We start from the raw sequence: 27,141 nt of genomic DNA on the forward strand, positions 1-27,141 counted from the left end.
AAAGGTTGGTTATTTGGGCAAGTGGCTAATGAAGTAATGGCCTCAATCATATAAATGCACAAACACAAGGAATAAACGGATATATAGAATCAAGCAAATCAAGGATCACAATCATGGAAAGAGAACAATTTCACACAAGAATGGAAAATAAGTGGTTATAAAATGTAACCACATCAATAGGCTCAAGTCTCACAAGCTTGTGTTCTCAATTCAATACATGCTTCACGAGGTATGAAATTCAAGCAAGTTCCGAAAATTCTCTTTCAATCAATTGGGTTAATGCCCTATATTTAAACTTCTTGAAAAATCTCAATGTTTGACTAAGCATTGTTGTGATTGAAAAATCCAAAAAATTTCTTAGTTCACCCTTTCCTTTTTCACTTAAAACCAATATATTATGCAAAAAGGGTGACTAAATAATTGCAATCCAAATTATGATTTCTAATCACAACTACAACTAAAAATAAAGATAGACAAAATGTATAAAGAAGGATCCAACTAAAAGTACGGAATCTATCATCCAAAACATCTAAAAATATCCAAAAGCATCAAAATATCTAAAATCCAAAATAAGCAATAAAAGTATCCAAAGCAAACTAGAAATGCATCAAAATATATACAAAGATGTGCAAAATAAGATAACTAGGCTGAAAAGTTCACCGGTTCCCAAATAATGCTACCGGTGCCCTCCCCACACTTAAAATCAAGCATCGTCCTCGATGCTAAACCGGAGGATCAGTGGGAGGGACAACGATAGGCTCTGGCTCTGACTGTGGCTGTGGGACCGGCTCCTCCTGAGTCTGTGGTGGCTCTGTAGTGTCAGGGGCATCCTGCTGAATCGGTGCCTCCGCGTCCTCCTCCTGATGATCCTGCTCATCGGAGGCCGGAGAATCGGGAAGCGGAGGTAGCTCAGCACCCAAAGAGATAAGTGCCTAGTCCATCCGATCTAATCGGCGTCTGACATGGCATCGCTCTCGCTCTAAGAACCGGAAAAGACGCTGGACCAGGAGATAGGTAGGCTCAGGTGCTGCTGGAGGGTCTGTAGATGACGAAGGAGCTGCGGCTGAGAAGATGATGGGCCAGCTGTAGGGGCTGATGGTGAAGGTGTCCCTATGACAGCTCTAGCCCGAGAGCGGCGTCTAGCAGGTGGCCTCTCGTGCACCCAACCACCCCAGGGGATAGTAACCTCCCTGTCATCTGCATCAGGTGGTGGTGGTCGCACATCATCATCTGACCACGGGACATCAGCTAAGGCCGCCATACTCGTGACCAATGTAGGAAATGGCAGTAGGCCACGAATATGCGCCCGCTACATACACTGTCTGATAAGTCTAGGGAGAGAGACATCCTTCCCCTCCATAACACACCCGATCAGCAGAAGCATCTCCATGGGGATCTCAGAAAAGTGGGTGGTAGGCAGGACGTAGTGGGCGAAGATCATCTGCCAAGTCCTGGCCTCCCTAGTCAAATGAGTAAACAACATCCCCTTCGGCTTGGTGTTGCCCGCATCCATAACCCATGAAGCATCCGGTATCCCAATCACGCGCCGAAGCGCCTCATAATCAAAAGTCATGGTATGGATGGCTATCTCAGCCTGCTGATGGGCACACATGTCATCCGGAATATGCCGACACTGTAATGCTTCCCCAATGGCGGTCACAGTGATCATGATCTCCCTACCCCGCACCTGAACTGAATCCAATTTCGGACGGAAGAAGTTGCAGTAGAATTCCTTCACCCAAGATATATTGATGTCACCCAACTCTCGGTCAACAAAGTCAATACTTAAGTCAAGGATCCGACCAGTAATAGACCGTCTCACATCATTAGGTAGGAGCAACTTCTTCTCAATATTCAGCTTAATTGTCCGATATCTAGAAAATCGAAGCTCACAGTAGAGGTTGGGGAATTTTTCTGGATTGGTAGAAGGCAACTGCTGATTTTCTTTTTCTTCCTCACTTAACGGATTCTTGGCATAATGCTTGTAGATGGACGGAATTGAGGGGGTAGAGTGTTTTCGCTTCTTAGAGGCAGTGGCTATGGCTTTGCCTTTGTCCAACATCCTGAAAAATATGATAGAATATATAAAACATTTAGCATGTAACAAAGAAGGCATGTTCAGGATACAATGAACAAAGAACAATCATGATGTTGCAATGAATATGCAAAAGTGAACAAGTAAACCAGAAAAATGCAAACTCTATTAAGGTTAACAACTCATATTCAAAAGGCAATAATATCATCATATAATTGAAAGAATTGTTAAGGATGGTTAAAGGTGAGTGGAAGTTAGATGGTTAAAGAAATTAGGAAGTTAGAAAAGTAGATTAGTGATATGATGATATTTATGCGCAATGAAGAGGAAAGTTGTGGTTCATGTTCACAGTGAATAATGCAAATCCGGGAAGTCACAAAGAAGCGGAATTTATGCCCAAAATTGAATTAAAGACCAAAATGAACTAATTTCCTTGAAAATCGGGCAGCATTCCGGCTTAAAATTGGACGTTCCCGGATAGCAAAGTAGCACAATTAGCACAGAAACAACATCAATTGGGTACAGCAGCAGTGGTATATTATTCAGGCAACAAGAAATGCACAAAAACAGTCCAAAAGCAGCATATAACATCTAGATAAGCAGACAGCAAAATATGCACGAACGGAGCACTTATCAGGCCTAGAATCCTCTATCCAGCCCTAGCCACTTAACCGCAATTATTTCTATCTAACCTAACATACAAAGTTCTAAGTCTAACTAACTAACATGCAATTACAGCAATTAACCATAAACGAACAGTAAAAAGGAAAAACAGAAAAGAATAACAAAACTGGAGCAGGAACCTGAGAGCAGGGGAATTAATAATGGAAGGGAGAAAGGGGGGGCAGCAAGGTCCGGAGCTGCGCCGCCGTGGACGGTGGCCGGAAAGAGGAGTGGCTGCGGTGATGGAGGTTCGGCCAAGAGGGAGAGTGGATGAGAGAAGACGAGGTGAATGAATGAGAGAGAGAGTGAGGTGGTGAGCAGTGGCGGCTGCGGTGGACGGCGGTGGTGGTGGCCGCGGACAAAGGTGAGGTTGAGAGCCGGAAGGGAGAGAGAAAGAGAGTGAGTGGAGGAGAGAGAGAGAACGAGGACGAGTGAGGTGACGGTGGGAGAGGGTGCGGCCGTGTAGTGGTGGTCGGAAGAATGAGGTGGTGGTTATGGGGGTTAAGAGGAGGAAGAAGAAGGTGAAATGAGGGGAAGAAGAGAGAAGTGCGCTGCGGCGCAACGTTCTTCGCGTCTTAGGGTTCCCATTTTTTGAATCGACGCGTGCGCGCTCCTTGCGCGTCCGCGTCCATTGAGAGAACGTGGTCCCTACGCGCGCGCGTACAGCGCGCTTAAGCGTGGATGAGCAAAATGGGAAGGGACGCGTGCGCGTATAGTGCGCGCACGCGTGCACGGAGTTGGGCTAGGGGCTTAGATTTGGCCCAACTCAGGCCTAACTCTCTGGAGAATGGCCTGGGAGTCGCGCTATCGGATCGGCATGCACGCGGCATGTACGCGTCCGCGCGCATCGAGAATATTTGGAGATCCACGCGTGAGCGTGCAGTGCGCTCTAGCGTGGGATGGCAGAATAGGCAGAGGCGCGTGCGCGTACCGTGCGCGTACGCGTACATGAGATTGGGCCTGAGGCTTAGTATGGGCTTGAGGCACGCCCAACTCTCGGGTCCTTGGCTCAGTTTGGTGGCAGCACGCAAGGGCGCGCGCACGGCAAGTGCGCGTCCGCGTAAGTTGATGATTTGTGACAAGATGGCGCGTACGCGGCAAGTGCGCGTCCGCGCAAAGCAAGTTGGGCCAGGGGCTTAAGGTTGGCCTAGAACTGGCTCAACTCTCTATGGATTGGCTCAATCGTTGCAGCAGCAAATCGGCGCGGGCGCAGCAAGTGCGCGTCCGCGTGAACGTCCATGTGCTTAAAGACGGCGCGCGCGCACGTTATGCGCGTCCGCGTGGATCGTGTTGGGCTCAAGGCATAATGTTTGCCCAAGGGAGGCCCAACTCTCGGGAGTGTGGCTCGTGGTGCATCCACACAAGGACGCGTGCGCGTATATGGTGCGCGCGCGTCCACCCTCTCTCTTTCTCTTTTTTTTTATTTTTTATTTTTTTTATTTTTTTATTTTTTTTATTTATTTATTTATTTTTTTTTTTGAATAAGAAAATGCCTGAAAGCTCTAAATTGCCCAAAGACTCCCCATGGTGCCTACAACTCCTTATTTAGTCAAAATCACACACTTTCTAAAATGCAAGTTGGTTTTGAGATTTATTCTATTTCTACTAAGCACAACATACATGTTAATATGCTAGCAACTAGTGTACACAAACAAGCTAATTATGAAGTGAAAAAACTATCTACAATGGTAACTCAAATCACTTATTAAACCAAATTAAAGGAGTATGGAAAGAGTTTACCATGGTGGGGTGTCTCCCACCTAGCACTTTTAGTTAAAGTCCTTAAGTTGGACATTTTGAGATGCTTGTTGTCATGGTGGCTTATGTTTGTACTCTTCTTCGAATTCCCACCAATGTTTGCTCTTCCAATAGCCTCCGGGGTCCCAATTTAAACGTACAAGGCCTTCAAAGGGGCCTAAGCAAGTAACACGGCCCCTAAGTTGATAGTGATCTATGTATGTTCCGGAGTCCCATACTTTGTTTGTCAACCCTTTTTCTTCTTGATCTTCATGCTTCCAATAGGGTGACAAACTTATTGAATTCTCCTTGTAACTCATACTCATCATCTTAAACCCATTGAATTTGGCTTCACTCAACCTTTGAAACTCAAAGTTTGATCTCCCATCCTTTATGCTCCTTGATTCAGATTGTCCACCAACATCTAATCCGTTCTTACTCTCTAGCCCACAAAGAGCTCTAAGTTGACCGTCCGTTTCTAACAACGCATATTGATATGGGCCAAGAAAATTAAAGGATGAGATGATTACCCACTCAATTTGTGATTGGGACGGCGACTTAGCAAGGAAGATTTTCAATGATCTTGACATTGTGGGTTCCACTTCCTTTGGCTCCTCCATGATGATTTCTATCTTTTGATAACTCTTTTTAAATTCTTCTTGTTTGCTAACTTCCTTCAAACCTTTATTATTGATCAAATTATGTGTTGGAGGTTGCGCACCCTCCTCAACATTGGTTTCACATTCGAAGGGGGAAGCTTCAACAAGATCACCATTGTCACTTGATGTATAGTTACTTTCGTTGATGGAACTTCCTTCTTGTTCAACCTCCTCTAGGTCTTCTTCCACTTCTTTATCTTCAACAACCTCTATTTCCTCCGCTTGTTGCAACACACACTCCATTTCCTTGTGCTTAACTTGAGACTCTAAGGTCTCTCTCATACCTTCCCCTTTGGTTGCTTTCTCACAATCATCCGTGAACTCATTTCGCTTGTGATATGAATCCCAAGAATCTATCTTTCGACGGATGGTTGCTTGAAGTCGATCCATTTCTTCCTTGAAATGATCCCTTAGTTCTTGTTCCGCTTTACTAACATGAGTAGGATCATATTGCTCTTGGATTAATGGACATTGATATGCTTCTATGGAGGTTTGTGGCGGAGAGGAGAAATCATAATATGGTTGGAAAGAAGATTCATCAAAGCTTTGAAGTGGGAAGTCATTTTGGTTATTGGTAGAGGGTGAAATTATACGGGACGTAAATTCTTGGAGGGTGGAGGTGAAACTAGTGAAGGCGGTTTGGAGCTCTTCTTGCTCTTGAAGAATTATACCAAGTGCATCATCCATGGGGACTTGGGTTGGAGGGTAAAAATGTTGGAGTGGTGGTGATTCAAGGGTTGCTTGTTCATAATCGTCACAAGGGTATGCATAGGTGGAATATAAATTTGGATCATATGTGGGCAATTGGTGGAAATAAGATGTGGGTTGAGAGTATTGTGCATAGAATGGTGGCGGTTGAGAGGTATAACCATGATAAGAATCATCATATTCATAGGAATGATATGCATTATAGGAAGGATTACCATCATAGTAGCTTGAAGGGGAAGGTTGCCATGATGATTGCTCATATGGATATGGCTCCCTTCCTAAGAATTCATCTCTCCCATAATGTGAGCCATCATTCAAGTTTTCATCGCCTACAAAATAGTCATGGTTATATCCAAAACCACAAGGATGAGAATTCATGGTGGCAAATAGAAACAAAACCAATAGAGATCTTAAAACTAACAAAAACTAACAAACAAACAAAAGACAAACATATTCACAATATTCACATATTTACATTAACCAAAGACATGGCACTCATGCGCATTCCCCGGCAACGGCGCCATTTTGACGAATGGATTTTTGTCGGTATAGAAATTATCAAGTAATCAATCGTAGTATAGTCTAAACCGACGCAAAATCCATCATCAAACAAATCTACAATCTATAATCGAGAGTATTAGTCCCGAGTCGTTCTTCCCTAGAAATGCTACAAGGGTGCATGTATTGGTTAAGTGGTCTTTTTGTGGCTTGAAGAGTGTGGCATAAAAGTTTGAATAAAAGAAAACAACAATCAATCAACATCAAAAGCCTTGGCCAAGGTTGAACATTGGAAGTTCCATCACTATAGATTCCCTCAATTGTGATAACGAAGGAGTGTTGCTTCACTTAGTTAACCCCTAATTATAGAGGAAAGTCAAGTAAAAGTAACCAACTCAAGTCACAAGTCCTAGTCTTACCCTAGGGAAGTCTAGCTTTAGTGCACTCTAAGTCAATTAGCAATCCTCAATTCTTAATCAACAATTGACATCCATTATTCAAGTGTCTCCAATGACTCAACCACTAGGCCAAGTGAGGGAATACTACTCCATTTCTAAAGTTGGCATTTTCTCAAACATTTGGAGGGCAAGAATGAAAGACATAGTAAAATTGAGAGAAGATTTAGAATCAAAGTATTTCAACACAAGAGATTAACAACAATTAACAATGAATCAACAATGGAAATGAGATCTTCAATGAATCAATAGAATCCAAAACAACAAAGTTAAACCTAAGTTCTACAAGAATTGAACAATTACAAAACACTAATTGAGATTAGAGAAGATGATATACAATATGAACAAAGTAAATTGAGTGTTGTAATAGATCTCACCAAGGAATGGTTGAGAATTGAGAAAATGAAGATGAATCCTAGAGAGAAGTTGGAGTTTCTCTCTCTACAAATATAACTAACTAAAACTATCTATCTAATAATCTAGAATTAGTCTATGGGTGTGAATGTGTGTCAATCCCCTTCAATCCTTGGCTCTTATATGCATTTTGGCGCCAAAGTTGGTTGCTAAAACCTTCCAAAATCGCCAGGCACGTGTTGCAATAAAGGAATCACGTGCGGGCTACGACGCGTGCGCGCACGGTACGCGTGCGCGTCCCTGGCTAATTCTGCGATGTGCGCGCGAGCGCCTTGTGCGCGACGCGTGCTTGGCCGAAATTAATTCTTTGGCTTTTTATGCTTCTCTCCACTTGTATGCTTCCTTCCTTGCTTCCTTTGATCCATGCCTAGCCTATTTCATCCTGAGATTACTAACAAACACATCAAGGCATCTTATGGAATCAAAGAGGAAATAGAATTCATTAAAATAAGGCTTAAAAGCATGTTTTTACACTTAAGCACAAATACGGGAGAGATAACAAAACCATGCTAATTTATAGGCTAAATGTGACAAAAGGTTATCAAAATACTCTAAATTCAATACAAGATAAACCCTCAAATTGGGGTTTGTCAGGGCTCTCAAGATAGATAATCATGTATCACGTGAGATGTTTGCTGCCTTTGTGATTGATTGTGATGTTCCCTTCTCTATTGTTGATAATAAAAAATTTAGGAATTGGATAAAATACATCAGTCCAACTCTAGGCCTGATTACTAGAAATACTCTTAAAGAGGATGTGCTGAAAATTTACACAAGGGAAAAAGAAAAGCTTAAAAGTACTTTAGTAGCCATTCCCAATAGAATTTGTTTGACTTCTGATTTGTAGACATCGATCACTACAGAGGGTTATTTATACTTAACTACTCACTTTGTTGATTTAAATTGGAAATTGCAAAGTAAAATATTGAGTTTTTGTCATATGCCTCCTCCTCACACGAGATTTGAATTGTCTTCCAAGATTTTTGAGCTTTTAAATGAGTGGGGAATTGAAAAGAAGATTATGACTCTTACACTGGATAATGCATCTGCTAATGATACATGCCAAGATCATTTGAAAAGTACATTAAATATGCATGATTGGTTGTTGTGTGATAGGGAGTTCTTTCATATTCGTTGTTCTGCTCATATCTTGAATCTTATTGTACAAGATGGATTAAAAATTGCTCATGATGCATTGGATAAGATTAGAGAAAGTGTGAAATATGTAAGAGGATCGGAAAGTAGAATGATAAGGTTTAAAGAATGTGTTTCTGCGATTCCTGGTTTGAATTTTACAAGTGGGTTGCATCTAGATGTTACTACTCGATGGAATTCTACGTATATTATGCTCGAAAGTGCTATCAAGTATCGGAAGGCCTTTGAGTATTTGAAGGCAACTGATCATGCTTATAAGCATTGTCCTTCGGTTGATGAATGGGGGAGAGCTGAAAGGATATGTGAATTTTTATACCCTTTTTATGAAACTACTAATTTGATTTCTGGTACATCTTATCCAACTTCGAATTTGTATTTTCTACAAGTCTATCATATTCAATGTGTTTTGATGGGAAGTTTGAGAAGTGAAGATGAGCTTCTAAGGAGCATGGGAGAAAAGATGATGAACAAATTTAAGAAGTATTGGGAAAAGTATAGTGTCATTCTTGCATTTGGTGCTATTCTTGATCCTAGGCTTAAGATTTCTACTTTAGAGCTTATGTATGAAGAGATTGATACTGAGACTGCAAAAGGAAAGGTGGAACAGGTGAAAAAGAAATTATACAAGCTTTTTGAAAAATATGACAAAAATTCTCCTCCAACTGTTGAAGCACAAGGACCTAGTATTCAGTCTTCATCCATGACCCATACTCCTGAAAGTGCAAGCAAGAAGCGACTTGCGATTGTTGGCGTAAGTACTGTTTAACATATTTTAATTCTCTTATATTATTGATTGTCATTATTCTATCTTAACAAGATGTGATTATTTCTATTTTGCTAGAAATTGATGAAACGTAACCATCAAGCTGAGGTCTCTAGTGGAAAGAATCCACTTGATACATACTTGGAGGAGCCACTTTTGTCAAAGGATTGCTTTGAAGATTTAGATGTTTTGGAATGGTGAAAATTATATGAGAGTCGTTATCCGAAGTTATCAATCATGGCACGTGATTTATTGAGTATTCCAATTACTACGGTTGCATCGGAATCTGCCTTTAGTATTGGAGCTCATGTCATTAACAAATATAGAAGTCGAATGTTGCCAGAAAATGTTGAAGCTGTGATTTGTACTCACAATTGGAATAAAGGCTTTGTTGATGGTAATTAGATTGTCAGTTACTAATTTAATATTTATATAATATTTAAGTATTTATATCTTGTTCTAAATTTGGGTATTCTTCTAATTGTAGGTGAAGGTGAAGATGTGAATCCTCAAGGTGCTAGGCGAGGCGGTGTTTCAACTTCCGGATCAGATTCAAATTTTATTGATTTGGAAGTTGATAATTGATTTATGTGGATTGATTTAAGGATTGTTTTGGGTGTCTTGTTAATTTATGAATTATGTTGTGTGTTTTGTTTTAATTATAGTAGGATTTATGTGTGGATTATGTGTTTGTTTTATTAATGTTATGCACTTAGCCACTTATGTTTGAGACTTTGATATTTATTATTTGTTATGTTATTTTCAATGAAAAGAGTTATAATGGTTAATTATAAATTTTTTATGAATTAATAATTAATTTAAGATATTACTTTATATGTTAAAAAATTAATTCAATAAAATAATTTTATTATAAAATAAAATAATTGTTAGTAGTTAGTTAGTACGATAAATTGAAAAATATGGTTAAATTTTTATATATGGTTAAAAAATATTTCAAAAAAAAAAAGAGGCGGGCTGGCCCGCCAGTCCGTCCTTTGGCGGGGCGGGGTAGCAAGTTGAGCTCATATTAGTTTGGCGGGGCGAGCCGACCCGCCCCATATTTGGGCGGGCTTTGGCGGGGCGAGGCGGGCCAGCCCGCTTTACCACCCCTAGTTTTTATCAACAACCATACATCACTCACGCAATCAAGCACCCAATAATCCAGTCCAACAAACCATCACATCCACAAGACAAATATAATCACAGAAGTATATCTTTCTGCATCAATATCTATTTATCACAACTCTGTAATGTAAAATAGATTTAAAAAAAACCCTACCTCGAAAGTTGAACCCATAAACTAAAGGCATCACAAGAACCATTCCTCTTTGCCCAAAATTAACTGCAGCTTCAATCGCAGGTCTGCTCACTTCCACAATAGCAGAAACGGCTTTAACTGCAACAGGCAATCCCGGTAACTCGATCAGTAAGAGCAAAATGGAACAGCCGCAATCCCTAGCTGACTCGGCGGCAGCTCCAACAGCGGCCAAAAACTCTGATGGTCCAACAGCAACCTTAACTTTGATATTAAATCATCGGAACTCAATCCTACAATATCAACAGCTCAGAGCCTCTAATAACTTATATTGGAATATTGATTTCAAAAGTTCTGGAAGTAAAAACGCTTACCAAGAAGGCAAAGACTCGGCGGCGGCTTTCGGCAGCCAGAACGGCGGTGGTTCGTGGCGGTAACACAGATCTGGCGGCGGGACAGCGGTGGAAGGTGTCTCCCTTTCCCGTCACGTTATGACCCTTTCTTCCATAGCTCAGCTCAGCGATGAAGCAGATCCACGGTGCTAATGGAAGCACGGCGGTGACGAGGCAGATCTGATGGCGACGGGATCCTCGACGGCGTCTTCTCTCTCTTTCCGTGAGCGTTCTCCCTTGGTGTGACTGCGCGGCGACTTGGCGGCGACGTCTTGACTCCGCGGCGGCGCAGGAAACGATGGTGCTGGTTGCGGCAGAGCGCGGCGGCTCTTCTCTTCCTCGCATCATCGGCGGCAACAGTGGCCCCTCCTGGGTGCTTCCCTCAGTCATGCGTTTTCCCTCCATCAATCGGCGACGGCGAGGCAGCAGCTCCCTCCGACTCTCTCTCTCCCCTCGGTTCTCTCCTGCGCTGGTGGTGTGGTCAGCCCCCGTCTTCCCCTTCTCTTCTTCATTTACGTCGGAACTCTCTTCTCTCTTTTCCCCTAATTCTATTTCCCTTTTCTTTTTCTTTCTTTTGGTTCTCTTTCTTATTTTTTGGAAGCTACGTTAGATATTGCTGGATATTTGATATTGGGGAGAAGGAGTGTGGCGGTGGAGGGTTAGGTTAGAAGGGGTTATGGTTTTGTGTATTTGATTTTAGGATTATGGTTTAATTTGGGGCAAATGTGAAATTATGAATTTTTAGGTAAATTAAGATTTTGTTAAATTTTAATAAAATTAAGAGATATTGTATTAAATTAACTTTTAAATTAATCTCTTTAAATTATTTTAAAAATATTATTTAATTATTAATTTGTTGATTCGCTTTTAATTAAGTGTTTTAATTTAAAATATAAGGTAATATAATTAATTTTTTGTTTATAAAAATTAAAATATTAAATTCTAAAATCTCAATTATTTAAACTAAATCATATAAAATTTGTATTCTTTTACAACTATTAAGTTCTATAATTTAAATATAGAAAATTATTTAATATTATAAGATTAAGTAAAATTTTTAATTTAATTATTAAAACTTAATTTAATTACTTTTAATAAAATAATTTCTAAAAGTAAAGTCTTTAATGAATATATAAATTGAAATTAACTCATAATAATATTTTTTGAAAATTCTGAGTCTTACAAAAATAAATCTAAACAAATATTTAACCAACATCATATCCTAACATTTAAACCATTTATAACCATATATTCATTCATCTAACATATAGTGCATATTACTTCTATAAAAATACCCTAAATATGGCAACACATCTATGCTTTAACATAAGCATAAAACAAAAAACAATACCAACCACAAAATTTCAAAATCACTACAATGTGTCAAGTCGCGTTCAATCTGTTAATGTCTCCATTGTGATTATCAGGGTACGCCATATTCTTTAAGTAATTTCAAAATATGATTAGAAAAAGATAAAAGTGAAAGAAAATGCCAAGAAATGAAAGTGAAAAACTCTTAATCAATAGATGCATATATATATATATATATATATATATATATATATATATATATATATATATATATATATATATATAGGTATCTTCTGCTCTTATTTCGTTTACCGTGTAAATGAGATAACATTACACGTATTTTGTTTATACTGTAAACGAGATAAGACCTTTACACAACATGTTAACAAACATGATACAATCACGTCGTCTCCTGCCTTATCTGGTTTACAGTGTAAATGAGATACGTGTAATATTATCTCGTTTATACTGTAAACGAGATAAGAGATGCGATACATTTCAATAAAAATACTACAAATTATTTATTTCGATAATTTATTTAAAAAAAATCCATATATTAAGATGCATACCTTTGGTTTTCTAAAATAGTACGTAATTTTTGGTTTTGATTCTTTTTAGTATATTCAATTATTCATTTTTATATCTAAAAATAAGAGGTACTTACAAAGGTATCCTAAAATAATGCGGTAATTAACGCAACACAAATTGAAAACAAAGAGAATGTCCAATGATGAATAATGTCTAGTGATGAAGCACTAAACCTATTATTACCAATGAGAAGTTGGCTTAAGTGCAGTGACAGCCTAGCTTAACATTTGTGCGAAATCAACACATAACAAAAATCATAAATTTTTCAGAAAAAATTCATTCTTTCACCTATAAGATTCACGCCTCATCCGTGAGATATTCCAGGCATGGAGCCGATGGGGTTACGCGACTTGGTGTCCTTATCAAAGGATAATGAAAACCCGCAGGGAGGTCACCAAATCTATAGGTGAAACAAAGAAAACCTTGTGGTACTGTCTTTTTCTTCTTGTTATTATTATTTCCAAGAGTCTTCACCATCACAATGGGTTGAAAACCGAAGTTCGTAGTGAACACGTCGTAGAGCTCCTTGAGTGAGACACAAACCTCGCCTATCACCTTGTCGCAGCGCAAGATTCGCTTTTGAAGGATTTGAATCATAAGCACCAACTGATTGTACTGAAGCTTGGTGTTTTCTACATAAAATCTCAAGAAACAAGAACGAATTGATGATGATCCAAACTTGGGGATGTGATTTTCTATTGAAGCTTTTTGCTTTGGAGAAGAGCCTCCAACCATGGAGACCGTGGCATAAATCCGTTTTTTCCCGCCGCCAAGGCCGCTGGTTTCCTTCAGGCGGATATTAAAAGACCGGAAATCCATGCAGCCCTACAGTGGAATTAAAAGAAAAAATAGGAGTATAAAAAGGTGGAAGCCAAATTCTAATAGTTATTTTTATGAAAAAACTGTTAATTTCAAATATTTATATATTTTATATTTTAATTATTCTAAATATTTTTAATATATATTTTATATTATCACCAATAAACACATGTTAATCTTAAAATAGTAATAATAAGAACACTGATGACAACTTCTGAAATTCAGAATTTGTTTTCCAAAAATTCCAAAACTTAAATTATAATTATCAAAATTATTTTTGTTTTTTCTTTTTTATTGCCAATGAATTATAACTCAAATGGCATAGTAAAATTCTATCTATACTCACTGAAGAGTCGTGGGTTTGAGTCTCCTTATCTTTGATAAAAAAAATTGTTTTTTTGTTTTTTTATATAGAGTAAAGTATCATTTTAGTCCCCAACATTTGGAGTAAATTCCAAAATTGTCCCTAACGTTTAAATCTTCCTATTTAAGTCCCTATAAATCGTTCTATTTAAGTTCCTAGCTTTTCAAAATTGGCTTAATCTTATTCTGCCCTTAGAGATCTGTTAACAGAATTGACGGCGGGACAAAATTGAGACGATTTTGAAACGTTAGGGACTTAAATAGGACGAAAATATTGGGGACAAAACCGATACATAAAAATAAATTTTAATTTTATCCTTCAATAATATCAATTTTTTACGGTATATAGTTATTTAATTATTTTTTAACCACATCTAAATAAATTAAAGTTAATCACATTACTTTTATTCTAAATAAATTTATTTTTTTATAATTTTACTCTTAAATATTTTTACTCATCATCAAATATTTGTAGAATGACTAGTATATAAACTTGAGAAAATGAAAAAAATAATACAAAATATACAATAAATTATAAATTATATCTTTTATCTCTAATGTATCGAAATTCTTTAATGTTTAAGAGTAAAAAACTTTAAAAGTAAAATTATAAAAAAATAAATTTATTTAGAATGAAAGTAACGTGATTAAGCGTAATTTACTTAGATGTAATTAAAAAATAATTGAATAACTATGTACCATAAAAAATTGATATTATTGAAGGATAAAATTAAAATTTATTTCTATATATCGTTTTTGTCTCCAACGTTTTCGTTCTATTTATGTTCCTAATGTTTCAAAATCGTTCTAATTTTATTCCGCCGTCAATTCTATTAACAGATCTCTAACAGCAGTACAATATTGAGCCAATTTTAAAATGTTAGAGACTTAAATAAAAAGATTTAAATATTAAGAGTAACTTTGAGATTTATCCCAACTAGTAAAAACAAAAATAATATTTTACTCTTCTATATATGTAGATGCTATAGCTAACAAATTGTTTTAAAATAATCTAACTTTTGTAGAGTGTAACAAAAAACAATTCATGTGATGAAGTTACTAACATTTAATAGAGGTCAAGTAGAAAAAACATAATAATGTTACAAAATTATATTTTAAAATTACCAAAATTTCTGCTTTTTCCTTTCAGAAACAACTTCAATTTTACTTTTAGGGATACTTTAGCTAGTTTCATATACTATGCTGAACGTTAATTTCTTTTTAAAAAAATAATAATAAAATCATTTTTTTGAGTCAGAATTCTCTACAATGGTCAATTTTTATTGCTTTTTAGATAGAATTGAGTTCAATTCAATGTTTATAAACACTTATTCAAATGGAATAATTAACCAAAAATTTTTAAAAATAATTTCAAAACTTGAACTGGCTCACAAAATTACTCAAAATTTTTTGAAATTTATTATTAAAATATCACCATTTAAAAACTAATTTCCCAAATATCACTTTTTTGCTTAGATGATAACTTGACTTGTTGTTTCATTTTTAATTATGATTGAAGGACAACATATGAATAATTAGTTTTAAAAGAATGATATTTTAGTATTAAATTTCGAACAAATGACGCATTTATTAAAAAAAAGCTAATAATAAACTCGTGATATTTGGAAAAATAAATAAATCCCTTCACTCAACCAGACAACCACAAGTCTGGGATTATCACAAGTTCACAACCCTTATTTAATTTTCTTAAAAAATAAATTGAACTGGCTCACTCGACTTACCTCTAATCTTAATCATTTCCTTAGAATCTGTGACTTGATGCTTAACCGTGAGTGTTTGGCAAAAAAAATAACAGAGTCTCGTTATACATCCAAGTTCATCCAAGTTATTTAGTTTATACCACAGAATTTCATCTTCTTCTTTCTTCTTCTCCTCCTCCTCCAGCTATTTTTTCTTCTCCTTTCCCTTTTTTTCATCTTTTTTTCGTTATCATCATCATCATCATCACCACCACCACCATACCAGACATCCATCTCCTTCTCCTCTTTCTTTTCCTCCTCTTCCTCTTTCTCTCCTCTTTTCTTTTCTTCTTTCTCCTCTATCATCATTATCGTCATCAACAACACCACCAACATTTCATTAACATCTTTATTCATTCTGATTCTCTGTGGTGATCAAATGAACCAAAAATATTATCGAAACGAAACCATTGTATAATACTAAATAAACCGAAAATGATCCATTATATAAATTCGAATTCAAAAACACCTACTCCTCGAATAAACCGAAAATATTATCAAAACGAAACCATTGTATAATATCAAATAAACCGAAAATTGTTCATTATATAAATTCGAATTCAGTCTCAAATGAACTGAAAATTAACTTAAAACGAAACCAGTGTATAATACCAAATGAACCGAAAATTGTCCATTATATAAATTCAAATTCGATGATAACAATAACGATACATATTAGAAGAAGACAATGACACTAACGATAATAATTATGATGATTATGATGGAGGAGATGGATGAAAAAGAAGGAAGGGACGAAATTCCAATAAGAGGAGGAAGAAGAGGAAGTGGGGCTATTGGAGACGACAGTAACAAAATTGAAAAATAGAAGAAGGGGGGAGGGGGAGGGGGAGAAAACAGGAAAAAGAAACGCATATAAAATTGCTTGGCTGTGGAGAATTATTCAAAATGAAATAAAATAATTGCAGCACTCCAAAAACAAAGAATATATATGCTTTCATTGAATCATGTATGCATCTTGAATACAAATGATAATAATGAGTTAATGACTGGAACAATACGAACAACAATAATAATAATTGACAACATGCACTGTCCTGGACTAAGTCATATATGAAGAGCTACACAACTAAATTACATTGCATGTATATATTAATATATGTATTACTGCAAGAACCCCAAGGGGGTTTTCCTTTTGGCAAAACAGCAGCTAAAATCTTATTTCCATCACCAAAAAAAATGAGCTAAATGTGAACAAACCAAAAATTGTATTGGAAATAAAATTAATTGGCAACTGAAACAAAACCCAGTTAAGCTAATGGGGTAGATTTGCGCTTTCAGTCATCGTCTGCGTTCGGGCTTTGGGGAGTACCAGCAAGCCAGCCCCACATGCCACCTGAGCCCTGCCTCTGCTTTGCGCTCAAGGCGGCCTGCTCTGATACTGCTTTTTGCCGCTGGAGGAGTTCAAGTTCTTTCTGTAATGTACCAATTGTTTGGAGCTTCTGTCCTAATTCAGCTACCTCAACCTGTGATCCCAATATCTCTATTCAGTTAGAAAATTCATATACTTTCATCCATTACGAAAAGGAGACAAACACAAATTTTGAATCAGGGAAAGCGACATAAAGATGACAATAACAGAGGGATCATCCTATAATGATTTTCATATAAACATGGTTCACCAAGTCACCTATGAGCCAACCTCATCATAAGGTACCACGGAGCTTGAGCAATAGAAGTTATATGACCACACACTTCTAGCAAAGAACGGAAAATTCCTATCTGGTTTCTGTTTTCATTTCCTATGTTTATTTTCAGGATTTTGAAATGGAAAAAGAGTGAAAATAATTAAAAACAGAAAACGGGATTGAACTGTTTTAAATTGTTGTCTCAAAATATCCTAAAAGCTAAAAACATTAAAAATGAAAACAAAATAGAAAGAGAAATCACAAGTCCTTAGAAATACAAATCAGAAAACATGATTATACTGTTTTTAATTGTTGTCTTCACAAGTCCTCATTGATCACATGAAAGGTTTTTCTTGAGTTGCAACTCTATGAAAAACTTAGTACACTGGTTATCGTTGGTGTTTACTGAATAACTTACCTACAAGTAGCTACATTTTGCACAATACAATAAATGCATCATAACGGGAATAATGATCACTTCACTCCAATGATTGTAACCAATGGTTCATCCCAGAAAGCAATTACTTAACGGCTGGTGACTTTTTAAGAGAGACTAACTATAATATCAAAAACCACTCTCACCTACAAATCTAGCCGGAAAATGGGGAAAGTGGACCATTCTTGTTTTTCATTTAGGCAACAGAGATTTCACCATGGATTGTTCTTTAAACACATCATATTTTAAATTCTACCCACTGTATAAATAGATTTGGGTATACATTTCTTGCTGTCACTTTCACTGTCATAGCAAATCTTCAAAAGCACTTCCTCATAATGTCCCAGGGAGGCTTTCATAAGCATTAATGCATAACTCTAATTTATTTGTTTTTGGATTTATTTAATTAGAAGGAGAATATATACAAAAGGGTGAGAAATCCTCACCTTAACTGCTCTACTTTGAAACATTAGATAAAAAAGATGATTTTCAGAAGCAGTACTGCATACCTCTAATTTGAAACACCTTGACTGCTCAGAAGCAAGCTGACCGCGTACTGATTGGAGCTCCTGCATTATCAGTGCAAGAGAAGTGAGGAAACTTGATGGCATTATAAAAGAATAAATGACATTCAAATTTGGTTTATAGATCATTCAGTTTTTATTTATTAATATATTTTGATCAACACTGTTTTTTCACATATTCTCCCTTCCAAAAGGAATAGAAAAGGGGAAATAAGAAACTAAGAAGGAAGTACAGGACACTTTCTGTTAGGGACTTTGCCAAAAGTCTTATATCGTATAATATGGGTATTAGATGCTGTTTTTAAAGTTTGAATGGTTCTTCCCCCTAAATAATTGGCTTTTAAGGTGTGATCTCCACTTTCTTTAGGTGCTTAACACTTTCCAAATTAATAAGTCCTTTTCAGGACTACATCAAATAAGGGAGTTGCCACAGCATGGTGAAATTATCTGATCAAACCAATAATCCACCTCATAGTAGCTTGCCACAATGATTAACTAAAGGAACTTCAACAATTAAGTAGTCAGTTACCTTGGAAAGGTCAGAATTGCGAGCTTCGGCATCTGCCAACTCCTGCTGTAGTTTAAGGGTATGTAACTTCTCATTGCTGAGTGTTGTTTCCAATTCATCTTTCTCAGCCTTCAGGACTGTTAGAAGATCCCCTTTCGGTTTCTGTACACCCAAAATATCAAAACAGTTATTAGCAGGAATTGAAATGAAATGCATCAATTGAGGAGATCATCTATGTATAGAAGTTGAATGGTCCAAGCGATGTTTAAGAAGTGAAAGTTATCTAATACATTTATATAGTGCAGCTGTTTTATTTGCAGTTTCTTATAAGCTTCCAAATGATTTTTAATTATTATATTTGCTTCAGTCCTAACATTAACAATAAGTGAATGTTACTGACTGGTCCAATGAAATGGACTGTACATGTTGATCTATGATGATCAAAGTGACAAAGGACAAGCTTTGCAGTAATACATACTGTAAAATCACCATTGTCAATGACAAGTTCCTTAATTTTCCCTTCATTGCCTGCTTCAAATTCGGACTCCACATCTCGGGTAGCATTTGTAGCATTGTGCACTGCAGAAACACTATCTGGTATGGAATTTTCAACTAGTTTTGACTGCAAAGTTGATTTGTGGCTTGGTTTAAGAACATAGACCTGAAGGCATAAAACTACATCAGGGGAGGCAGAATGATAAAACAAAAGCAGAAAGTAAAACAGAAAAGACCTAAAATTTTGGAATAGAAATCAATCTACCTCATTGTGGTAATGGCCACTGTATCCTCCAAATGATACAAGTACATCTTCACCATCATATGAACTTACAACCAAACTCAAGCCCTGTGCAGCGAAACATTTTAATTATCCTAAGCAGATGGAAGTAAATAATTGGTGAATGGTCTAGGTATATATTGGCTGAAGACAACACCAACTAAACAAAGAACAACGGTTAGAAACTATACCACAGCACATGCAACCTGGTAAACATTTATAACTAAAGAATGAATTTCAAAAATGGAAAACTTGATAACAGTATTTGCCACCATAGAACAATATCCACTTCAAATGGTTATTTTTCCTCAGTGGTTAAAAGTTTTGACAGAGTTCATTGTTTGGAATATTCCCACAATGAATGGTCCCCAAGTCACTACAGAAAAGTACCTCACTAGCAACAGGAATACGCTCTTGAACAGAAGTTACCACTGACCAAGTCAGCGTAGACATATTCAACACAACAGTCTCTGAGACCCCTGCAGAATAGCATGGAAGAGAACTTGAAATAAGTTATATATAGCAACAATAAGATCCTCAATAAATTCACAACACGTGCACACAGACGCACACACACAAATGTGCCGCACACACGCACGCGCACACACACACATATATATAGTCAGTATTCTAACGAACATTATAGATATAGAACATTCAAGATACATATACTTTTCTATAGTATATCATTATAGATACATATATCAGAAGTTACCCCAACAAAAATGCTTTTCCTTGTAAACTTTATTTCATGATGAACAGCATGCATAAAGATGCGTCAAATATAAACATTCTTTGCATACTACAAGAGTTCAAAAAATATTTGTTCACAAATAAGCAATGTTCATACAAGAAAAAATCATTCCACCCAAGATGAAATATTTTTAAGTGACAAGGTTGCAAAGTGGTATACCACTCTTATTGTCACCCCCACCGACAATGAACCAATTCTCGCCAACTGTAGCACCAGCATGTCCCGCACGTGGTGTTGGTTTTTCACCCAGTTGAGTTGGTCTAGACCATTCCATCTGCAAAGTTCAGAGGATTAGATAAGATCATTCTTTTATAGTCCACAGCCACAGAAGGGGTAAATTTTCTTACAGTCTGCAAATCAAGAACATGCAAATCATTATAGCAAGTTGCATGTGAGCCCCCACCAAAGATAAGCAAGTATCGCTCAGCATGCACAGCAGCAGCATGATCAGACCTCGGAGAAGGAGGCAAACCACTGCATATTGAGACTTAATTAACATTTACATTCATTTCTATTCATAAACAGAATAGGAAAAACCAGGGAAATTCATATTCACTACCGACAAAAGCGAGTAACTATATCATGCATCAAAGCCAAATTTTGGTATAAGCAATGACTTAAAAACACAGCAAAACATCAATTCGTGATATGACTTTTAAATTTTTAGATTACACCCCAAGACAACTAGCATTGCATCCCCCCAACCCCCTCTTCTGTGTGCACATGGAGGTGCAAACAACAGAAGAAAAAGAGATGCCAAAATAAGTAACCAGTTAAAGAGAAAGCATTGGTTCAGGAAACTTCTTACGCAGCTTCAATTTCATCCCATGTCAAGGTTTCCAAGTCAAGAATATGCAGATCATTCAAGAGAGTTCTCTTAGCATCTTGTCCACCAAATATCACCAAGGTTTTTCCAACTGAAGTAACTGATTGACCTCCACGTGATACCTAGAAAACACACAAGAAAGGGAACTTTAAAGTCCATTACCATAATTACTTGACATAAAAAATAATAATAAACATAATAAGATCAACACTTTATTACATATCCAGAAGCAACTAAATTTTGCAAAATTATTAAAAACTACGGGTGTATGTATATTTGTCCCCATTAAAATATTATGTTTGCCTCCACACTAAAATAAAAATTATCCTATTGAGTTTTAAGTGAACAAAACATTGTCTTATTTAATTTAACTATAAACAATGATAGATATCTTATAAATTTGGTTTAAAATTAAAGTTAGAAAAGAATATACCGCAACATCTCAATACAAAGTCAAATAATAATAAAATAAATGTTGTTTGTCATAATATTTTATTATTCTTGTATATTATTTTTATTTTTCTGCCCACTACGTATATTTTCTGGGTCCCATTCCCATCACTGTGACTCTTGCCAGGCAGCTATTGGAAAGCAATCACGACAAATCACATTTTAAAATAAAGTTCAGAAGTTCCAAGACTTTTGGGTTAATAAGCATAAAAGGAAAAATAATGGATACATACCGGGGGTTTCCCATAAGTCTTTAGAGTTGACCAAGTTGCCGTTTGCAGATCAAACACTTTCACTGTTATATAATAATATCCATTAATATTTAGTAGTAAGAACACTTAATTGTTATTATCACAATAAAAAGAAATCCAGGGGTATAATAAAAGCCACAGAGAAGCAGGGAAAACCATATTCACAAGCATAAATAAAATAGATGAATAAAACATCCCAAAGGAATGGAAAAACAGGTAATAACAATTTTCACGTATTCGCTTCACCTATGTATGTTCACGACTTTAATCACTCCCAACAGTCTTGATTTCTCTTCACCTTAATAATTGTTGAATGAAATAATAGTATCAGGCTATTGGAGTTTCCTTCCATTAATCACTAAAGTGAAATGTAAACCATCAAATTTTGTCCAAACAAAATTTTCAAATTTCAAGTATCCCAGTTTTACATGTTTTATCTTTTAGACAGATGAAGGGGAGCCTTGGAGCAACGGTTGAGTTGTCTCCATATGACCTTGAGGTCACATATTCAAGCCAAGGAATCATCCCCAAATGTATTTATCAAATTAGGCTGGCTACATGACACCCTTTGGGTGTGCCTTTCCTGGACCAGCTTAATGCTGGATGCTTGTGCACTAGGCTGCCCCTTTTTTAGTTTTGGATAGATGTGATGCCAGCCATTAGTGATTTAATGGAAAGAATTGACATAAGCACATAATTTTGTACTTTTATCTGCTTAGGGTTTGTTTTGCTATTTGAGGTTTCTTTGAGAAGATGCCTTCTCTTCTAATAATAATTTTTTTTCTAAACCCCACCCCACCCACCATGGCAAAATAAAAGAAAGTGAGAGATATAGCTGTATACCTTGGATACTTTCAGAAGGATCTTTTGTATGCCCACCAATTGACAGAAGCTTAGAATCCCATGGAATCTATTGTGACAATGTTTTCATCATCATAATCCAAAATATTCTAGAATTAGTTCTAGCAAATAATAAAAACTCATTGAATATAGCAGATAAGATTATGCAGAGTTTTTCAAATGAGAAAAAACTTTTTTTAAATACAAACCAGTGAATGACCAGCACAAGGGCTTAACATTGGCGTAGATGACGAGTTTGTAGACTCAACTTCTGCCTTAGCCTCAACCCTAGACCAAGTCCAACTTCTCAAATCTAGAACCTGTATTTGTTTCCAGGTAACTGAGTAAATAGTACACAACTTGCAAATGTTGCGATTTCAATAAACATCACACGACACAATATTAGATATAAAAATACATAGCTTCATGCAACAAAGATACCAAACATATGCTTACATGAAGATCGTTAAGGTAACGACCATTGTGATTTCCACCATATATATACAATTTGTCTTGCACAACTGCTGCCCCATGCTGAACATACAACGACACAGTAGCTCAGGAAAAAATAAAAAATACAAGTTTTAGAGCATAAACTTGTAAAGCTAGTGAAGAAGAAAAATATATTTTTTTTAATATTTTGCATGAGCCAATACCTCATATCTGGCCCTTGGACGTTGGCCAGATACTGGAGGTGCAATCCATTGATCATAGACTTCAACTGAACTAAAGCCTTCAACAACAACATCTTTATCCTGGGTTCCAACTTGACTCCCATTATCAGTTGGAATAGTCTTTGTCTCCGGATAAGAGTTCCCATTCTCAACTACTGGTCCAACTTTGGAATTGTGCTGTAAAACCAACAATATATGACGACGGGGAAATTACAATTTTGACAGTAGCAGAAGTGCAGAAAAATATTATCTTCTCATTATATTCTCTTGATATAATTTTAAGAAGACAAATCTCTTAAATTAATTGAAATATAAAGATCCTAAATGGAAACACCACTAAACCATAGCATGACTCAAAAGAATATGTAAACTATCTGTCAGTTGCAAGGAACTGCATGCATGCAGCATACCTAAATAGACAGACAAATATAACAAGCAAAGCTCCTATACAGAAATTTGCAGAGAGTATAGATGTAACATATATATATATATATATATATATATATATATATATATATAGCCTTAAGAATTACCCACATTCATTTGAACATCTATAACAGGCTCAGCCTCTACAAAGGAGTTAGATGCCCTCGAGTACCAACCAGGATCTTCTTCCTACACGACAAAAGGATTTTTTAAGGGTGAAAGTAGTCAGCAAACATTCAAAATCATACCAAGTAAGAATGGTGAAATAAACAAATTTGCATGGCACCTCCAATATTTTCACAAACAGTCGCATGGCTTCTGTAGAAGACATGTTTCCGAGCTGGTTCCAGCTGCATCGTCAACCAACAACAACCTTTTAATGATATCCACGACAATGATGTGCAACGACTAATTCATATTACAAGAATAACAATAATTGGAAAATTAAAAAAAAAAAAAAGATAAAACCAACAGCATGGAGTGAATGATAATTACACATGAACACATCATATAGGAAATGGATTATGGATCAGATATCAGAGTGACTATATAGAAACTGCATAGATCGAAAGGCGGCAGGAATGATGAAAGCACAGAAACCAACCTTGCCCATTTGCTATGCTCCACAATCTTCCACGAACTCGGTTCCGGGATATTACAAGGTCCTATAGTAGCCTACAATAACAAACAAACAAACAAACCACACACTCAGCAAGAAAGATTAAACGAACTCCTCAAACAGCAAACCCTACTTCAATCCCCAAATTGCTAACGAAGCCAGAACTAATAAGATAAATCACAGGCAAATCAACAACTCATTCTCTCTTTGGCGCTGACACGTGTTGATCCGTGCGCATTGGATCAGAAGCAATGGTGACGTAAATGCAGCGAATTAGATTAATTGGCGAGAATATTTGGTTATGAAAACAATAGATCTGGAAGAAGGGAACGAAGAGAGGGAGAGTGAGAAATGCCTGTTGGTAGAGAGTGTAGAGAAGGAGGGCGGTGGATTTGGCGAACTTGGCGGTGAGAGCTTTGGTGGGAGAGTTGGATCCGTCCAATCCGACGTAGGAGGCCGCGGCGTAGAAGCGCTCTGGGTATTGTAGCCCAGAGCTTGCTCTCGCCATCGCCATGGAGATATAATAGAATCACTCTTTCCTTCTTTTGTTTTCTTTTTCTTTTTCTTTGTTTCTTGTTCTTCTTTTGCTGCTGCTTGTGCTTGGTTTGTGTCTGGAATTGAGATCCAGCAATTCCAATACTGAAGTGAAGAAACACCCTCCTGGCTGGCTACAAACGTGGGAGGGATGGTGTTGTCCGTCTTGTGACGAAGCCAAGGGAATGACAATGAATTTACAATTACAACACCGGATGCGTAAGGGGGAAACGGTATTTCATTTATTTATTAATTTATTTTAGGAGTCAATTGAAAGTTCTAAGGTAGCTTTTAGGATGATTGTGTTTGCTTAGGTAGAGTTGAAATTAAAATTTTTATTTTGGGATATATAAATTTTAGTCTCTTCACTCTTCATAGTTTCTTAAATCAATATGTCTTTAAATACAAGTCATTTACATATTTAAATTCATACAAATTTCTTTAACCTAATTCATCTCACGCATCATTATCTAAATAACTTTTCAATTAATGCGCGAATATATAACTGTATTTTTTAAAAGAATTTTGTTTTCTTTTTTGAATTTACTCGGCGTTTTTTATCTACATTCTCTTTCATCATTGCCTTTCTCTTCGTTCGTTTTCTGCGTTGTCTTCCTTTGTTTCTCTCAATTTCCTTCGTTCTCTATGTTTTTAAATTAGTTTTGAACAGTTATCTCATTGTCGAAGATAATGAATTATTCAAGTTATCAATTGAACCAGAGCAAAGTGGATTATTGTTTTGAATCGAATCAAGTGGTTGAGGTGTAGTTCTTCTAGTTAATATTTTCATTAGTAGTTTATGATTCGGTAGGTGAATAATGTTGTTTTTGTTCGTGAAAATTACTGTTCATCGTTGATGGTTTGAATTGAACGTAATATAGAAGTTCTGCATCAAAGGAAATATTTTTGAGTATTTATAGCAAATTTTGATGTAAAACTAAGACATTTATATGTATTGTTTAAGAATTTTCAATGAATTTATACCGATAAGTTTTACATAATTCAAAATTCTTCCTCTTTTTTCTCTCTCATCTTTTGCTGCTACTTCTTTTTTTTCATCATCATCATCACCATCTTCTTCTTCTTCTTTTTCTTATTCATCTTTTCCTTCTTGTTTTACCTTTTCAAGTTTTTTCTTATTTTACTCTCTTAACAAGAATAAAAACCAAACAAAAAAGAAGAAAAAACACATAATGCTGCAAAATTACTTGGAAGATGATAAACTTACATTCATTCAACTAAAAAAAATAAAAAAAGAAGAAAATGCAGCATTAAAGAAAACATTTTTGTACTGATAAATTCTGCATAATTCAAAACTCTTCCTCTTTCTCTTCCTCTTTCTTCTCCTCATCTTATGTTACTTCTTCTTTTTTTTCCATCATCACCATCATCTTCTTTTTGTTTTACTCATCTTTCTTTTCTTATTTTACTTTCTTAAGTTTTTTCTTGTTTTACTTTCTTAATGAGAATAAAAACAAAAAAAATCAAACAAAGAAGAAGAAAAAACACACAACACTGCAAAATTGCTTGGAAGAAAATGAACTTACATTCATTCAACTAAAAGAAAGAAAGAAATAAGAAAAAATCCAACATTAGAGAAAATATTTTTGTGTATTTGTAGTAAATTTCGGTGTAAGACTAAAACATTTATGTGTATTATTTAAGAATTTTCAGTGGATTTGTACTGATAAATTCTATAAATTCAAAACTCTTCCTCTTTCTCCTCCACATCTTCTGTTACTTCTTCTTCTTTTTTTCATTGTCATTACCATCTTTTTCTTTTTTTTCTTATTCATCTTTCCTTTCTTGTTTTACATTCTCAAGTTTCTTCTTGTTTTAACTCTCTTAACAAAAATAAAAAAAAATCAAATAAAGAAAAAGAAGAAATGCATAATGTTGCAAAATTACTTAAAAGAGGCTAAATTTATATTCATTCAACTAAAAGAAATAAAGAAATAAGAAAAAAAGAAAGAAGACGAAGAAAATGCAGCATTAAAGAAAATATTTTTGTGTAATTACAGCAAATTTCGGTATAAAACTAAGATATTTATGTGTATTGTTTAACAATTTTCGGTGGATTTGTTTGTACTGATAAATTCTGCATAATTCAAAACGCTTCATCTTCCTCCTCCTCATCTTCTGTTGCTTCTTCTTCTTCATTTTCTTATTTCATTTTCTCATATTTTTTTCGAATTCAGCTTTAAAACTTTCTTCACTTTTGCGCCGATTTTGAAAGATCTTTGAGAGATTTTTATTGTTGTTTAAATTTTGAGCATTGCATTAATTGAGGAAAGAAAAACTGT

General features: G+C 36.0%; 2 protein-coding genes across 2 annotated transcripts; one reads left to right on the forward strand and one right to left on the reverse strand.

The window, feature by feature from the left end:
• The first annotated feature begins 8,109 nt into the window (after positions 1-8,109).
• LOC130949449 (zinc finger BED domain-containing protein RICESLEEPER 2-like) lies at positions 8,110-9,288 on the forward strand. The gene is made up of 2 exons (XM_057878164.1): positions 8,110-9,075; positions 9,166-9,288. Exons 1-2 carry the CDS (start codon positions 8,110-8,112, stop codon positions 9,286-9,288), a joined length of 1,089 nt encoding a protein of 362 aa, XP_057734147.1.
• Positions 9,289-16,508: 7,220 nt separating this feature from the next.
• On the reverse strand, positions 16,509-25,049 carry LOC130950447 (acyl-CoA-binding domain-containing protein 4-like). Its single transcript, XM_057878936.1, has 18 exons — positions 24,660-25,049; positions 24,290-24,360; positions 23,972-24,035; positions 23,797-23,874; positions 23,242-23,436; positions 23,042-23,119; positions 22,795-22,905; positions 22,589-22,655; positions 21,728-21,789; positions 21,027-21,166; positions 20,566-20,692; positions 20,378-20,492; positions 19,855-19,943; positions 19,450-19,533; positions 19,168-19,350; positions 18,711-18,851; positions 18,167-18,226; positions 16,509-17,059 (listed from the first exon to the last, which is right to left on the reverse strand). Exons 1-18 carry the CDS (start codon positions 24,816-24,818, stop codon positions 16,871-16,873), a joined length of 2,013 nt encoding a protein of 670 aa, XP_057734919.1. The 5' UTR covers positions 24,819-25,049; the 3' UTR covers positions 16,509-16,870.
• Between the last annotated feature and the right edge of the window lie 2,092 nt (positions 25,050-27,141).

This window comes from Arachis stenosperma, chromosome 9, assembly GCF_014773155.1.
Source record: "Arachis stenosperma cultivar V10309 chromosome 9, arast.V10309.gnm1.PFL2, whole genome shotgun sequence".
Taxonomy (NCBI): domain Eukaryota; kingdom Viridiplantae; phylum Streptophyta; class Magnoliopsida; order Fabales; family Fabaceae; genus Arachis; species Arachis stenosperma.